Here is a 17,781-nt window from a genome sequence, read left to right on the forward strand (position 1 = left end):
TCCTGCACTTCATGATCCATTGTTATCCATTTTGAAACTGGCCAAAAACTGCTGTCAGTAAGCTGTGAGCCAAGGTAGGCAGAGTAGAACGATATTAAATATTAACTGATGCATGGCCTGTTATTTTGCCTGCAGTCTCGCATGTTAAGAGCTAATTTACTGTTCTTCACCAGTCGCTGTGGAAACGTTGAACCCTCTGAACCAGCAAAAGAAATGGTGAGCTCACACAAGCTAGAGAAAGTATTTAAGGACCTCATGAGAGAAATAAAACAAGATTGTTGTCTGTTGAAAATGTCATCCTTTGTTCCCGCGAGTGCAGTAACACTGGCATTACCAAGGCCTGGTAACAGATTACTCTTTAATTCATCCTCAAGTTCCTGGCATCTACAACCCTGCTCCCCTATGCACGACTCTGTTCTATGTCAAACCATTACCCTGTAATAATTGTTGTGTTGTCTCATCAGAAACGTGTCTACATTCCTTTTCCGGAACATTCTTTATTATGTTCTGGCCCAAGGATCACAGAGAAATGGATAATGTTCAGAGCCTGTCTCTGTGGTTAGTACTTGATGCTGTTCCTGTGAGCGTTTGGCAGGTACAGCAGCAGCCATCAGGATATCCTCTCGGAGAGCCAGGGGCTTGTTGCACATCTGTGGGCCATTACCCACGAGCCTGCCAGAGAGCGGGAGCCCTCCCTCGCTCTATTGTTGGACTTGACCTGTTAGAGAAGATCCAGCATCCCGTCTCACTCTCCCTCTTATGATCAAAACGTGTCATAATACGGACTGAACATTTGGAAATAAATCATGAATTGCACCTCATAGCCCCGATGTGAGACTCTGTTTAAAAACCAGCTCTGTAAAAAACAGAGTCAGTATGGCATCATAATAGAGCTCAGACGGTCATCAATCAAACCAACCATTAAAGTTGATCGCTGCTTCCTTAAAAGTGGTATTCTATGAACTCTACACTTCATCCAAACTCTTAGGGCCGCTGTCCATCTCACACTAAAAGAGAGAATAACTCGGTTCGGTGTGGTTGAATCACATTCAATCATTGCCCAGTATTTGGATGCTTGAATGGAATATAATGAGTGGCAGTGATGCCAATATCAGAACTATACTGTCGCATAAAACGTCATTTATTTTGCGTTGGCAAGGGGCAAAGCCAAACTCAAATATGTATATTTGGTGGAAAAAACAATTGTCATTTGTACAGTAGAGTACACAGTTAACTCTCGCGTGTCCGATCTGGTACCAGTATGACAGCCCTGTCTTTCAGAATCTGCCGGTTGATTTGTGCATTTCCTTTGTGGTTTTAGGACGAGTGAAAATGGCCGCCCTTGGCATCTCTGATGTGAGTTAGGACAGAGAAACACGAGTTGGAAATAGATTCAGCAGACAGACGAACAATTGCAAAAGATAAGATGTTACACATCTGTGTAGAAGTCAGACATGGGGTTGAGGGCGGGGTGTGGGGGGGTGTGGGGGGTGTCGGGGGTTGAGGGAGGGGTGTGGGGGGTGGGGGGAGGGGGTGGGGGTAGCAAATGTAGGACATATCCACACAGAGAGAAAGCAGAGGGCGGAGAAGACAGCTATGTAGACAGGCATAGCAAAGAAAGAGAGAGAGACTCCATCCCCGGGTGTCTCTTGACCACTGGCCATTTCTACCACTAGCATTCATTATCCAGACGACACTGTCACTCTGTCACTGTCACTCTGTCACTGTCACTCTGCATATTTGATAAATAAAAGACTTTGACGTTGGACACAAACCCATTTCAGCACTTTACTGCAGAACTATAGCAACAGAGTTTAGATAAAGAAGCAAAGTCAGTCATTAAGATTGGTTTAGGTTAGTTTATTTGCACCATGTTTTAAAAGAAAATAACAATAAATTAATAATTTACAATACAGTGCTGGGATGGAAGGGAAGCCCAGAGGACTTATACAAAGTCCACTCCCATCTGAAAACAGCGTGAGGTAAAACTAACCGCTGCCAGTCATCTGCTTGACTGGAATGCTGCTTCCTCTAGTAAACATTGAACCAGAGCTTCGGCTCACTTTGAACATATTCTCTTATTACTGCAGGAACACAATGAGAACACAAGCACAGTTACAGCTGCCCAATGTTCACTATATTAGGGTTAGGGTTCTCCGTTTGGGGAACTGACATCTGGAGAGAGATCTGATATTCTGTAGATTCTAATCGATGTTCAGAAGCCAAAAGGTCAGTGAGTCACTGGTAGGTCTTTTCCACCAAGAGGGAACTGGTTCGGTGCTGGTTCGCGAACCTAATTTTGAATGGTTCCGAGCATTTCAACCAAAAAGAAATGAGTTTGGGAACCCGAAAGCTGGTTCCGAACCGGCACCACAAAATAGTAGGTTTTTCAGTGCGAACCGTGACGACATCATGGGCGGTTTGGCTCAAAACTGGTCGAAACACGGGCCCGTTCTCTGGACAGAACCAAGGTTCCAGGAATTTTGAAACAAACCGGTTCCCGAACCAGAGTTCCTTTGGTGGAAAAGGGCTATGCGAGAGAGATATGATTGAATGCCCTCTTTGATAATGTCAGTTCATGTCTTGTCTTATTTGACCGTCAGACCAGTGACCAAAAAGGTCGCTGGTTCGAGACCCAGGCCAGGCCACTTGACAAGGTGAGAACGTAACTGGTGTCTGGACAGCTTCTGGGTGAATTCCCATCAGTCTGTTGTGCCCTTGAGCAAGGCACCTAACCTCAATACCAGCTTATAACGTTCAAAGGCACCAGCCATGTTGGCTGACCCTCTGATCCACTGAACCGATGAGACAGAAGAGCAGAAGATCATTTCAAAAGTCAGTAGCTTTGATTCCTGATTGGGTCTGAGGAATTGGACCATCGCTGTTATGTAACAGAGCAAATCTCGCCCTGTGGTGAGGAGAGAGACAGTTGAAATTGCACAACACAGTGTCATTGCACACTGAATTTATCATGCTGTGAAATTTTGATGTGCCATGTCAGCTGTCTGTAAAGGCCTTTCTCAAGGTTGCGTGTTGTAACGGTTTGACGGTTCGGTTTGCTGGGGTGCCAATCAGGTCTTGCCTGACAATATTGTAGTGTCTCTAGTCACAGGAGGTAGTCAAACGTACAAAGGATGCATTAGGCTACATGTCTCATTTACCCAATGTGGAGATCAATAATATTCACGTGTACGTGTGTGTGTGTGTGTGTGTGTTTGTCATTGCCAGAGTCAGAGTCTTTCAATATTCCCGATGGTCAGATTCCATTCACCCAGATTTCATAACCCACAATTCCCTGAGCTGCTCCTCTCTCCCCTCGTCGTGTATCAGGCAGTAGATGTGGGTAGATGGGGTAGATGGGGTAGATGGGGTAGATGGGGTAGATGGGGTGGGTAATTGCGATCTACTGCGCGCCAAGACGACAACTAATAACACTGCCGCCCTGCTTGATGTAGCAAAGCGCCCGGATCCTTCCGGCATTATGGGGCTTAACTCACTTCAAAGTTGGATTGTGCTGTTGAAAACAAATTTAAGAGAAGCAACATCATAATTGCTAGTTAAACAAACATAAACATCATTTATTTGTCAGCAGTGAACACAGAACATGGTCTAGGGAGGTCGGCAACGCTGAAACACACACACGCACACACACACACACACACACACACACACACACACACACACACACACACACACACACACACACACACACACACACACACACGCACACACACGCACACACACACACACGCACACACACACACACACACACGCACACACACACACACGCACACACACACACACACGCACACACACGCACACACACACACGCACACACACACACACGCACACACACGCACACACGCACACACACACACACACGCACACACACACACACACACACACACACACACACACACACACTCACACACACACACACACACACACACACACACACACACACACGTTTCTCTGTTTTTAACCCATCCTTGCTATCCTCCCTCCGAGGGCAGCCGGGAGCGGTCGGCTCATGCAGGAGGACCAGGGGACCAGGGGACCAGGGGACCAGGAGACCAGGGGACCAGGAGGCCAGCCCGCTCGGGGACCAGGGGACCAGGGGACCAGGGGACCAGGAGGACCAGGGGACCAGGAGACCAGGGGACCAGGAGACCAGGAGACCAGGAGACCAGGAGACCAGGAGACCAGGGGACCAGGGGACCAGGAGACCAGGAGACCAGGGGACCAGGAGACCAGGAGACCAGGAGACCAGGAGACCAGGAGACCAGGGGACCAGGGGACCAGGAGACCAGGAGACCAGGGGACCAGGAGACCAGGAGACCAGGAGACCAGGAGACCAGGGGACCAGGAGGCCTGCCCGCTCGGGGACCAGGAGACCAGGAGACCAGGAGACCAGGAGACCAGGAGACCAGGAGGACCAGGAGACCAGAGGACCAGGAGACCAGGAGGACCAGGAGACCAGGGGACCAGGAGACCAGGGGACCAGGAGACCAGGGGACCAGGAGACCAGGAGACCAGGAGACCAGGAGACCAGAGGACCAGGGGACCAGGAGACCAGGAGACCAGGAGACCAGGAGACCAGGAGACCAGGAGACCAGGAGACCAGGGGACTAGGAGACCAGGAGGACCAGGAGACCAGGGGACCAGGAGACCAGGGGACCAGGAGACCAGGAGACCAGGAGACCAGAGGACCAGGGGACCAGGAGACCAGGAGACCAGGAGACCAGGAGACCAGAGGACCAGGGGACCAGGAGACCAGGGGACCAGGAGACCAGGGGACCAGGAGACCAGGAGACCAGGAGACCAGGGGACCAGGAGACCAGGGGACCAGGGGACCAGGAGACCAGGAGACCAGGAGACCAGGAGGACCAGGAGACCAGGGGACTAGGAGACCAGGAGGACCAGGAGACTAGGAGACCAGGAGGACCAGGGGACCAGGAGACCAGGGGACCAGGAGACCAGGAGACCAGGTGACCAGGGGACCAGGGGACCAGGGGACCAGGGGACCAGGGGACCAGGAGACCAGGGGACCAGGAGACCAGGGGACCAGGGGACCAGGGGACCAGGGGACCAGGGGACCAGGAGACCAGGGGACCAGGGGGACCAGGAGACCAGGAGGACCAGGGGACCAGGGGACCAGGGGACCAGGAGGCCAGGGGACCAGGGGACCAGGGGACCAGGAGGCCAGGGGACCAGGGGACCAGGGGACCAGGGGACCAGGCCAAGCGCCCTGTCCAGTCCCAGTCAGGGGCGGCCAGGGGAGCGCTTGTTTCGGGGTTCTTGGGAGGAAACCCTTGTGAACGTGGGAAGAACAAGCAAACTCCACACAGAAAGGCCCATCCCAGATAGCAAGCGGATGTGTAATGATTCTGGGCCAGATATGGGCCGGAACTAAGCCACAAGGGCCAGATCTGGCCTGTATATGGCCCAGATCCGCTTGCTATCTGGGATGTGGGAGATACCCATCCTGAGTACCATGTTCATCCCCAGTGCCCACAGCGTCCCGAGGGCCAATCGAACCTGGACCTTCTTACTGTGAGGCGACAGGGGTACAAAGCACTGTGCCACCGTGCCACAATAACCATCTATGCATTGAACCTTTGATAGACCCAGGGGCCGTACAGTAGGCTACCTGTACATGTTTCCGGAACATTCTGGCATCTCAAGTTCTCCAAATCACCTCAGAACACGCCTGGGATACGCACTCAGAACACAGTCAATGTTGAGGCAGTTTTAAGGATTTCTCTTGCACGTCATGCGCCAGGCCAGCTCTATAGGATATATAGAGGGAATGCCCTAAAAAGTCAAAATTAAGTGTTACAATTTGAAATAAGCAACGTGACATCGGTGCCATGTGTTTCTGATAGTCATTCCTTAGCCTTCCTTTTCAGAGCCACACGCGGGTTATGTCTTTCATTACGCTGTAAAAGAATAGACAAATGCCAAAAACATAATCTTAAAAAGACTTCCATATGGGGAAGGGGGTGGGGGGGGCGTTATGGGTGCAACGTGTCCTCCTGTGAGAGAAGAGTATGAGACATTTTCTGGAAGCAGTCAGTCTCAGTGGTCCCATACAGAGATAGTTACACTTTCACAAGACAAAGATTAGGGAGTGGAGGCCCGACGCTAATATGATCAAACAATGAAAATGCAATGTGGGATAATTCAATGAGCTGTTGTGAAGAGTGCTGTGAATCAGACGATGACTTCCGGGGACAGGAGGAGACGGCGAGGACATAAAGGCTGTGAGACAGACGATGACTTCCGGGGACAGGAGGAGACGGCGAGGACATAAAGGCTGTGAGACAGACGATGACCTCCGGGGACAGGAGGAGACGGCGAGGACATAAAGGCTGTGAATCAGACGATGACCTCTGGGGACAGGAGGAGACGGCGAGGACATAAAGGCTGTGAATCAGACGATGACTTCCGGGGACAGGAGGAGACGGCGAGGACATAAAGGAGAAAGTGTAGCGAGTGTTTTGGTGGGCGAAGGGCTGCTTCTACAGAGAACAGTCGTTTGTGATGATGATGAGAGTCCATTAACATTGATCCTGAACCGAATGGTTTTGCAGTAAATCTTCTTTTAATGATGATGGTGAGAAGTGGGGTGTGGTGAGAGGGACGATCTGAAGCACTCGACAACGCACGCAAGAACTGGACCCGCTGCCAACATTTCAACAACGGTTTTGATCAATAGAGAAAAGATTGCTTTTTCGCACACATTAGTCTGTCCAAAACAATCATGAGCATGTCCAAACGGTCATTAGGCAGAAGTATGCGCATATATTGACATATAGCCATACCATTGCCTCAGTGAGAATATGGGCATCGATTTGAATCCATTTGACTCAATACTTGCCGTGATTGAAATACTTATACTTATTCATGAGCTCATTCAAATTGAAATCCAGGCCATGGATTTCACACAGTCCATTATCTCACAAGAGGTATAGAGAGAATATGAATTCAACAGACATCTGAAGAGTCCTCAACCTTGGCCAACATTTCTCCCTCATCACACATTGAGGGTAGACATTGAAATCCAACCACACCTACTACATAACAAAGCATAAAATACTTGCAAGTAGGGTATTTGACTTATCTCAGAGTTAATACTTTTGAAATTTGGTTCAGTTGGTGTGGCATGGTGTCACCTCACAGCGAGAAGGTCCTGGGTTCGATTCCCGCTTGGGACGCTGTCGGCACTGGGGATGTTCTACCCAGGGTGGTCAGGTACTCAGGAGGGGTATCTCCCAGGGTTGTAGGGTACCCAGGTGGGGTATCTCCCAGGGTGGTCAGGTACTCAGGTGGGGTATCTCCCCAGGGTGGTCAGGTACTCAGGTGGGGTATCTCCCAGGGTGGTCAGGTACTCAGGTGGGGTATCTCCCAGGATGGTCAGGTACTCAGGTGGGGTATCTCCCGGGGTGGTCAGGTACTCAGGTGGGGTATCTCCCAGGGTGGTCAGGTACCCAGGTGGGGTATCTCCCCAGGGTACTCAGGTGGGGTATCTCCCAGGGTGGTCAGGTACTCAGATGGGGTATCTCCCAGGGTGGTCAGGTATTCAGGTGGGGTATCTCCCAGGGTAGTCAGGTACTCAGGTGGGGTATCTCCCAGGGTAGTCAGGTACTCAGGTGGGGTATCTCCCAGGGTAGTCAGGGACTCAGGTGGGGTATCTCCCAGGGTGGTCAGGTACCCAGGTGGGGTATCTCCCAGGGTGGTCAGGTATTCAGGTGGGGTATCTCCCAGGGTGGTCAGGTACTCAGGTGGGGTATCTCCCAGGGTGGTCAGGTACTCAGGTGGGGTATCTCCCAGGGTAGTCAGGTACTCAGGTGGGGTATCTCCCAGGGAGGTCAGGTACTCAGGTGGGGTATCTCCCAGGGTAGTCAGGTACTCAGGTGGGGTATCTCCCAGGGTGGTCAGGTACTCAGGTGGGGTATCTCCCAGGGTAGTCAGGTACTCAGGTGGGGTATCTCCAGGGTAGTCAGGTACTCAGGTGGGGTATCTCCCACGGTTGTCAGGTACTCAGGTGGGGTATCTCCCAGGGTACTCAGGTGGGGTATCTCCCAGGGTAGTCAGGTACTCAGGTGGGGTATCTCCCAGGGTAGTCAGGTACTCAGGTGGGGTATCTCCCAGGGTGGTCAGGTACTCAGGTGGGGTATCTCCCAGGGTAGTCAGGTACTCAGGTGGGGTATCTCCCAGGGTAGTCAGGTACTCAGGTGGGGTATCTCCCAGGGTGGTCAGGTACTCAGGTGGGGTATCTCCCAGGGTGGTCAGGTACTCAGGTGGGGTATCTCCCCCAGGGTGGTCAGGTACTCAGGTGGGGTATCTCCCAGGGTAGTCAGGTACTCAGGTGGGGTATCTCCCAGGGTACTCAGGTGGGGTATCTCCCAGGGTAGTCAGGTACTCAGGTGGGGTATCTCCCAGGGTAGTCAGGTGATCAGGTGGGGTATCTCCCAGGGTAGTCAGGTACTCAGGTGGGGTATCTCCCAGGGTGGTCAGGTACTCAGGTGGGGTATCTCCCAGGGTGGTCAGGTACTCAGGTGGGGTATCTCCCAGGGTAGTCAGGTACTCAGGTGGGGTATCTCCCAGGGTAGTCAGGTGATCAGGTGGGGTATCTCCCAGGGTAGTCAGGTACTCAGGTGGGGTATCTCTCCAGGGTGGTCAGGTACCCAGGTGGGGTATCTCCAGGGTGGTCAGGTACCCAGGTGGGGTATCTCAGGTGGGGTATCTCCCAGGGTGGTCAGGTACTCAGGTGGGGTATCTCCCAGGGTGGTCAGGTACTCAGGTGGGGTATCTCCCAGGGTGGTCAGGTACTCAGGTGGGGTATCTCTCCAGGGTTGTCAGGTACTCAGGTGGGGTATCTCCCAGGGTGGTCAGGTACTCAGGTGGGGTATCTCCCAGGGTAGTCAGGTACTCAGGTGGGGTATCTCCCAGGGTGGTCAGGTACTCAGGTGGGGTATCTCCAGGGTTGTCAGGTACTCAGGTGGGGTATCTCCCAGGGTAGTCAGGTACTCAGGTGGGGTATCTCCCAGGGTAGTCAGGTACTCAGGTGGGGTATCTCCCAGGGTAGTCAGGTACTCAGGTGGGGTATCTCCCCAGGGTACTCAGGTGGGGTATCTCCCAGGGTGGTCAGGTACTCAGGTGGGGTATCTCCCAGGGTAGTCAGGTACTCAGGTGGGGTATCTCCCAGGGTGGTCAGGTACTCAGGTGGGGTATCTCCCAGGGTGGTCAGGTACTCAGGTGGGGTATCTCCCAGGGTGGTCAGGTACTCAGGTGGGGTATCTCTCCAGGGTTGTCAGGTACTCAGGTGGGGTATCTCCAGGGTTGTCAGGTACTCAGGTGGGGTATCTCCCAGGGTAGTCAGGTACTCAGGTGGGGTATCTCCCAGGGTAGTCAGGTACTCAGGTGGGGTATCTCCCAGGGTAGTCAGGTACTCAGGTGGGGTATCTCCCCAGGGTACTCAGGTGGGGTATCTCCCAGGGTGGTCAGGTACTCAGGTGGGGTATCTCCCAGGGTAGTCAGGTACTCAGGTGGGGTATCTCCCAGGGTGGTCAGGTACTCAGGTGGGGTATCTCCCAGGGTGGTCAGGTACTCAGGTGGGGTATCTCCCAGGGTAGTCAGATACTCAGGTGGGGTATCTCCTGAGCCTTTCTGTGTGGAGTTTGCATGTTCTCCCCGTGTTCATAAGGGTTTCCTCCCAAAGAACCCAATATGAAAAACCTGCAGAAGAACAGATGATCTTCAGTCCTTCTGACCAGGACTTGGACTGAGCACTTCCCAGATAGCAAGCGGATGTGTAATGATTCTGGGCCGGAACTAAGCCACAAGGGCCAGATCTGTACTGGCATGTGTACTGTGTCACGTGGGTGCTCATTCACGTGTGTGTTTGTGTGTGTCATTAGCCGTGTGGTTGATAAAGGACCTTTGAGATGCTTCTTAAATCTTAGTGGGTGATTATTCAAATCTGTCCTGATGAAGGTCTAACCGAAACGTCGGCAGATTAGGGGGATTTACTCCCAGAACCACAACATTGTGAGAGTGTGAATGTTGTGTATTTTCACTTGGATTGTCAAAGACCGGCCACCCAAAGTATTTGATACTGATCGTATTTTCATCTTTCATGCAGGCTTGACAACTGCAGTGCTGTTGAAACCCCTGAAGCCTTGACGTAGTAACCAGGCCTGCGTTCAAATTCAGCTAACGGAGGCGAACGTTCGTCGCAAACATGTTTTCTCCAAACAGTCACATCTGAACGGCTTTTAATGAAACCAATACCAAAACACCGTTAGGCTACAAGCCTGGCTGGGTCCATTGTGATCCTCGTTCCGTTACTGCCGAACTACCCTCCAGACTGTTAGCTTCTGTTAGCAAACGTTTGCGGCGAACACAAAGCTAGCGGAAAATAGTTTGCTAACGTTTGCAAACGTTCGCTATGTTTGCTGAATTTGAACGCACCCCAGGAGTTCTCAGCTCGTGTGGTCTACACCCTGCCTTCTCTGACTGACCAGGTCCGACGCCTATCTCTCCTGGCTGAACCCCATGTCAGTGACCCACTTGCAGCTGATGACGATGGTTGCGTTGAGCTTCTGTCAATATTAGCCCAATAGAAGGAGGTACAAGGTCCCTTTAGGACCCACATCTATCTCTTTGGCAATGGCACAAACAAACAGGATACCAGCCACTGACGACAGCAAGGAGATATGAGTGTCAGTCCAGTTCATCTTTCAAAATTGGAATATCAAAGAGAGAGGGGGGGGTGGGGGGTGGGCCAGTGGTAAAGGTGAATCCACATTTTATTTCAAAATCAGGTCATCTTGAACTCGTTATGATTCATGTTATGTAGTGTTTGTCTTAGATGTTAGGAAATTAGATTGTTCCCCTCAAAGGGTTTAATATCCTAATAAATACAATTTCACTATGATCCCATCTCCTCAACTAAAAACATAAACGAGTTCAAATGCACTCGAGTCTTTGAGCTACAAACATGCAAGTGAATCTTGTTCTCATTAGCAACATTATACGACAATTCCAAAGTAGGCCTACTTTTTTCCCCCCCATGCAACCGAACCACAGAAAATGACCATCTCATAGCGCCTCTGGCTCCGTTCTCAACGCGGTCAGTGTTTATAAACGCGGCGTTAATGTGGCCGGGGTGACTCCGGCGCAGGCTCCGGGGGTGACGACGAAGGAAGGAAGGAAGGAAGGAAGGAAGGAAGGAAGGAAGGAAGGCGTGCTTTCGCAGCTGCTCCCGGAACGCTCTCTCTGATCTCGGCGGGCCGCTCTGGCGGATGAGGGAGGGGATCTCTCCGCCCGTGCTCCCTGGCTTTACTAGAAAGCCCCATAATGCTTTGTTTGTTTTGATAGATACACTTGGAATTCCTGGATGGGGATTTAGATGAGCAACAGATTGGTATCTCACCAGGACGGAGAGGAGCGAGTGAGCGCGCCATCTGCTAGGGTGTCAAGAAAGTGTTTATGAGCGGTTATTGTCTCCACCCAGCGACCGTTGGCGGAGGGGATGTTTTTAGACGTGTGTGTTATTTAGTTTGTTCGTTCGTTTGTTCGTTCGTTTGTTCGTTCGTTTGTTCGTTCGTTTGTTCGTTCGGTCACATAGCAGGATTATACAAAAACTACCAGAGCGATTCTCATGAAACTCGTTGGAGGGGTGTAGCATGGGGCAACATAGAACACATTCAATTTTGGTGCGGATCAGAATCACTGGGTGGATTCACGGATTAAAAGAACACATTTGCCAAACTTGGACCAGCATTATATCTAGTTCTCCTACCGAGTTTACTATACTGCCGGTGGCCGAGCGGTAATGTATCAGTCTAGCAATGCATCGACCCGGGTTCGGCTTTTGAAATCAACTTTTTTTTTTTTTTTTTTCTGTTTACTCCCAATATTGTCTTATGTTTCTATGCATGTAAAACAAACTAATATCTGATTCATGAAAAACAAATCAGATAAACACTGTGTTAGGAAAAGTTACATTTTCGTAGCCTGGATCCTGTGGTATTAGCCTACATATAAATCATACCTGCACATCTAGGCTGAGGTTTTGCCCCTTGAGTGTCAGGTTTCACCCTTAGAGTGAGGGTAGATTGAGTGAGGTGAGGGTAGGGTAGAGTGAGGGTAGATTGAGTGAGGTGAGGGTAGGGTAGAGTGAGGGTAGATTGAGTGAGGTGAGGGTAGGGTAGAGTGAGGGTAGATTGAGTGAGGTGAGGGTAGGGTAGAGTGAGGGTAGATTGAGTGAGGTGAGGGTAGGGTAGAGTGAGGGTAGATTGAGTGAGGTGAGGGTAGGGTAGAGGGAGGGTAGATTCACCCTTGTTTTGGACCTGGCCGATACAGATACACACATGTGGACCATTGACCAGCATGGTCTTTTGATAACCGGTCAACAGCGTTACATAAGGATAAGCAGCACAGTTTTTGATAAATAGTATTTTCTCTTGTGTATGTACACAAGTTAACTGATACCAGTAGCTCGAAAAGTTACCTGCTTCTTGTCCAGACTTAAAACTCATATTTTCCTTCTGGGTCTAAGGTGCTTGCATGGTCATTACACTCAATCTATTTGCTCCTGTATGTTAGGTCAAACGCTGTTACTGCCAATCAATCACCATTTGAAAATAAGCATTGAGTGTGTAGGATGATTATGAAGATGGATGAGTCTCAAGAGGAACTCTCTTGTTTACCATAAAGATCCAACTGAGAAAATGCATTAGTCATTCTGAGAAAATGAGTCTAATACACATATACATCATAGGCCGTTTATGCAGCTGTAATGTCTAAGTGTCGCTCTGTGTGAAGCTAGTGAGGGAGTGTCTTGATTGCTAAAGTAATATCAAGTTATAAGCTACTTTCCATTCACATGACCTTTATGTCTAAGGAGCAAGTTTCTATTAATCTTTATAGCAATGTCAAGGCAATTAAGTCAAGACATTTTTAAGTGACATGGAGTGATTTGATTAATAATGATGTATTAACAGCATTCTGAATTAACTATCATGTGAACTATGAATCTGGGAATTAATTAAATGGGCTGGTGCTCAGCTTTTAAACAGTGGATCTTTATGGAATTATTTTTCCAGAGGATAGACTGGTACTTCTTTCAAAGGCGTACTATGTGGAAGGGTTTGTTTTTAGCGTTAAAGGGCAAGCATGTGTGGAGGTTTTTCCCTTGTAACTCTTCCAGTCCCCAAGGCCTCTTCCTAGAACCTGGCCTGCTTCAAACACATGCACCGTCGTTAAGAGTCCAGTAACAGAGGCATTCACACATACTCTTGACACACACACACACACACACACACACACACACACACACACACACACACACACACACACACACACCGGGCCCGGATCCCTCCTCCTTACATAACTGGCGGTGTGTGTTACAGCACAAATTGTTAAACAACATGCCAAACCACTGTGGATCAATTATACGTTAGTAGTGTTCTCCGCGAGAACTGGGACAATGCGTCTATTCAAAGTCACTCCTCTCATGCTGGAATATGACTATGAGAAGGATGAAGAGTGTCTTTCCTACCATCTATCCAGTAGTTTGTCCTGTACAGTATGCCTTGATTTTATTCAGGCATCAGATCGGACGGTAGGACCCAGAGCAAATCAATCAAAGTGTCAGTGATGCTGGAAGCATCAGCTCCGGCCGCTGCTCAGCTCTGCAGCGTGAGATATGAAAGCGCTCGCTCTTGATTGCACCGTGTCATGGCTACAGGCTATAATTATGCGTCGTTGTAACGCTAACCAGATCGATGGTTACGCATCGTAACCCTAGTTCTATGAGAGCCCCACAGGGCTAGCTCCTATTGGCTAGTGAAACCTAGCTACATTTGACTGAATAAACAAAAAAACATACACGCACCTGTGTTCAACCAGGTCCGGTGCACCACTGTATAACAGGGCTTCACCTGCACAGCTGCTCCTAGCGGTCCAGGGATCCACAGAGAGCTGTGTAGTCATCTTCGGCTCTTCTCTTCTCAGTCGTCTTCGCAAGCTGAAATTTTCAAAGGAGCATTTGTGCAGGTGAAGCCCGTTTATACCCAGATAGCAAGCGGATGTGTAATGATTCTGGGCCATATATGGGCCGGAACTAAGCCACAAGGGCCAGATCTGGCCTGTATATGGCCCAGATCCGCTTGCTATCTGGGTACAGTGGTGCAGCGTACCTGATTGGACACAGGTGCGTGTATGGTTTTTTTCTTCAGTCGAATGTAGCTGGCTAGGTTTCACTAGCCAATAGGAGCTAGCCCTGTGTTTCACCAACCTGGGCGGAGCTCCACGAAATAGAACTGCATTAGAGTAGTTCACTTCAGTAAAGTCAATCTTACAGGCGACTTAAACTCTTAAGTATTGACATGTCTCTGACCATTATTCATAAACACTGTGTTTGACTCTCCTACCCATAATGCTTTGCGTCTCCTTTGTCCCCCCCCCAACCCCCTGCGGAGCCCGATAAGGTGGATCCAGAGCCGGCGGTACTCCTCAAAACAGAACCTTGTTTCATATCCATGAATGACCTCTTTTCCCCTTAACCTAGTTAGCAACGCGCGGAACGCTAGCCTAGCTAGCCAGGAGGGACAGTAGTCCCGGGTTTCACAAGGTAGGCGCCAAATTCCCAGACTCACGGTCACAGGACCGCGTTTGAGGAATGGACAGTGACACGGTGAAGGGAAACAGAAAGGGCAAAGCAGGTCTCGGACAATGGGCCTTCATTTCCTCCGAGACTCCGGCTGAAGCGGCGTAGCTCAGCATACAGAGCGAAAGCCCCATTCTGTCCCTATCAGCACTGCAGGGAGCACTCTAATGAGGCCTTGTGGGAGTTGTAGTTTTTTATTAATGTGAGGCGGGGATGTGCAGTGTCAGGGAAGGTTGCTTCCTCCGTGCTCTGAGATGCGTTTCTGACAGAAATGGAACGGGAGGACGAAGGCGGCCAAGCTGTGTTTGAGAAACATGTGTAAGAGGTTATCGTGAAAGTGCTCCCCTGTAGACGAATGAATGCATGTGTGTGTGTGTCTAAACACATATGTGTGCATTTGTGGACTTAGCAATAGCCCTATACATCTCTAAGTTTAGGGAACACATACACACACACACACACACACACACATATACAGTACCCACTGGGGATGCTCATTATCAGTGACTTTAGCATCTGCTTTTACTGTAAGACACTTATAGACCATTATAGGTTACATTTCACTTGAGCGTCAGGGGAGCATGTGTGACCAGAGGGCCTAGGGAGCAGCTGGCTGTGGAGACTGATCTGTCCATCACGCTGGCTTTGTGTCCCTTTGTGTCCCTGGCTGTGGACACGGATCTGTCCATCACGCTGGCTTTGTGTCCCTGGCTGTGGACACGGGTCTGACCATCACGCTGGCTTTGTGTCCCTGGCTGTGGAGAAGGGGCTGACCATCACGCTGGCTTCGTGTCCCTGTTGTCCCATTCACTCTGGGGCCTCTGGAAAACAGAGAGCAGTCGTACATCTGGCTGCTCTTTCTCCGGTCAATATTTCACAGTGATAAAACACACTGTGGTAATGGTAGTGCTAGAGGAGGGGGCGAGAGACAGTACAGATGATGAGAGAGAGAGGGAGAGAGAGAGAGAGAGAGAGAGAGAAAGAAAGAATGAAAGAATGAAAGAAAGAAAGAAAGAAAGAAAGAAAGAAAGAAAGAAAGAAAGAAAGAAAGAAAGAAAGAAAGAAAGAAAGAAAAAAAAAAAAAAGAAAGAAAGAAAGAAAGAGAAAAAAAAGAAGAAAGAAAGATATAAAGGTAGGTCATGAGTTTGAATCATACCACTTGAATGGGTGATTTAAGGGACAGACAGAACAACTATGTCTGTGATTCTGGGTACATGTGATGATTAAAGCATGTTTACAGAGCGCTGTTACAGCATCATTGGGCAAGTGAGCTTAAACGTTCTTTCTCTTGCCGAGGAAATAATAGAATTTGTTCTGGAAACTAGGCTACTCTACTGATTCAATCGAGCGCATCTACTGTATGATTCGACGAGTGTGTGAAGTCATACAGCCTTGATGTGAGTGATACCAGCTTATTGCTTCTGGTCTTGGCTGAGAAGGGGATAGCTTACACCAGGGGTTCCCAACCTTCCTTCCCCAGAACCCCCCTAACTTACACTTGATGGAATTTAGAATTTACCCCCCCCCCCAAAAAAAAAACAACTGCTGTGAACGTCCAGTCTGTGTTTGTACGTAAATTCCATCAGGTGTAAGTTAGGGTACAATGAAACGCTTCGCCAGTGTAGCAATAATACTAATGTTGACACGATTCATAGTCTCCGATTAATTTGTTGAATTTCAATGGTATTATAGTACCGTAAATACAAGGCTTTTTGGCCCTTCATCAGATATAATCATGTATTTTGTTAAAATTGCTGTGTGATATGTCAATAACATGATTCTTTGACAAATATTTGTCTAGCTAATATTAAGGCCTCAAATTGTCTGAGGCCTGGCACCCCCGCTGCGATTGTTGGCGCCCCCCTAGCGGGGGGGCCCGGACCCCATGTTGGGAGACCCTGCCTTACAGTGAGACCTGCAGACTCCAGTGGCACCATCATCAACCAGTATGGATCTCGCCGACGTCACTCTCATGTAGCAGGCTTCCTTCTGAGGTGGCGCAAAGGCTTGGTCGACATCAAGCCCAGGTAAAGTACATTCATGAATCGTATCCCAGATAGCAAGCGGATCTGGGCCATATACAGGCCAGATCTGGCCCTTGTGGCTTAGTTCCGGCCTATATATATCTGGCCCAGAATCATTACACATCCACTTGCTATCTGGGATTGATTCAAGCAAGATCATTTCTCACAGGTCGTCTACAACAGCGTGTGCCTTAACCCTAGTCAGACTCCTAGTGTGTGTGAACCATAAACAATACATGGCAACAAACAGAGTCTTGAGTCTTGAGGGGTTTTTCCAGGAATCATTTCCCAAAGAAGTACGATCAGTTAGCAGAATGTAGCCTGAGAACAAGTGAGTGTTGATTTTCATTGATCCTCATCTCTCTACTTTGATAGTGTGATGATCCTGGTACTTAATACCGTAGCTAACCCTAAACCTCTAGTTACAGCGATCACATGGCTAGCATGACTTTATACTTACGTTATCTAATGTAGTCAATCAACCGACCAATTGCATTCCCAGTGGAGCTCCTCTGACGGATAGTCCCAGGGGGCAGCGGGCTCTTTCATGGGGTTACCAGGGTCTCAACTCCCTCGGTGCTCTGAGAGTCCTGCGCTGTCTGCGGCCGTCATGCTTGGCTTGGCTAAAACAGAGCCCCAAATAGGATCCAGACAGACCCAGATCTGGGCCATCTTTCCAACGACTGACTCCCCTGTCACGTGGTTCCTATAGCAACTACTGGGCACTCCTGTCTATGGATGGACGTTCTACACACTACATTCTTGACAGTGGATTGTTTTCTACTGTGGGAATTGGTACAAATACACACACACACACACACACACACACACACACACACGACCAAACACTCGCACAACAATACATGCATCCTTGCATTTATGCTCAGAAACACAACACACACACACACACACACACACACACACACACACAGACAACGCACTCCAGTGTGATGCTCTGTTTTATCGTCTGATGGAATGCTGCTCACACACCCACCGAGGGGGGAAGTAGGGCATGAAATCTCTCAGTTTGAAAAACAAAGTGAATCATGTCTAAAAAAAAAAGAAGAAAAAAGTTCA

General features: G+C 49.5%; 1 protein-coding gene across 1 annotated transcript in view; it reads left to right on the plus strand.

Annotated features, from left to right (window-relative positions):
• Positions 1-1,332: 1,332 nt before the first annotated feature.
• The window catches only part of LOC311315092 (uncharacterized protein), a gene marked incomplete at its 5' end in the record, with an annotated part of 28,280 nt that continues 11,831 nt past the window's right edge, over positions 1,333-17,781 (plus strand). Inside the window, 3 exons of the mRNA XM_084445693.1 lie at positions 1,333-1,356; positions 2,604-2,657; positions 4,118-4,988. Of these exons, the coding sequence (XP_084301819.1) occupies positions 1,333-1,356; positions 2,604-2,657; positions 4,118-4,906 (867 nt within the window). The 3' untranslated portion in view covers positions 4,907-4,988. The remainder of the gene's footprint in view (positions 1,357-2,603; positions 2,658-4,117; positions 4,989-17,781) is intronic.

Source organism: Borostomias antarcticus (genome assembly GCF_949987555.1).
Source record: "Borostomias antarcticus genome assembly, chromosome: 11".
NCBI classification, from domain to species: domain Eukaryota; kingdom Metazoa; phylum Chordata; class Actinopteri; order Stomiiformes; family Stomiidae; genus Borostomias; species Borostomias antarcticus.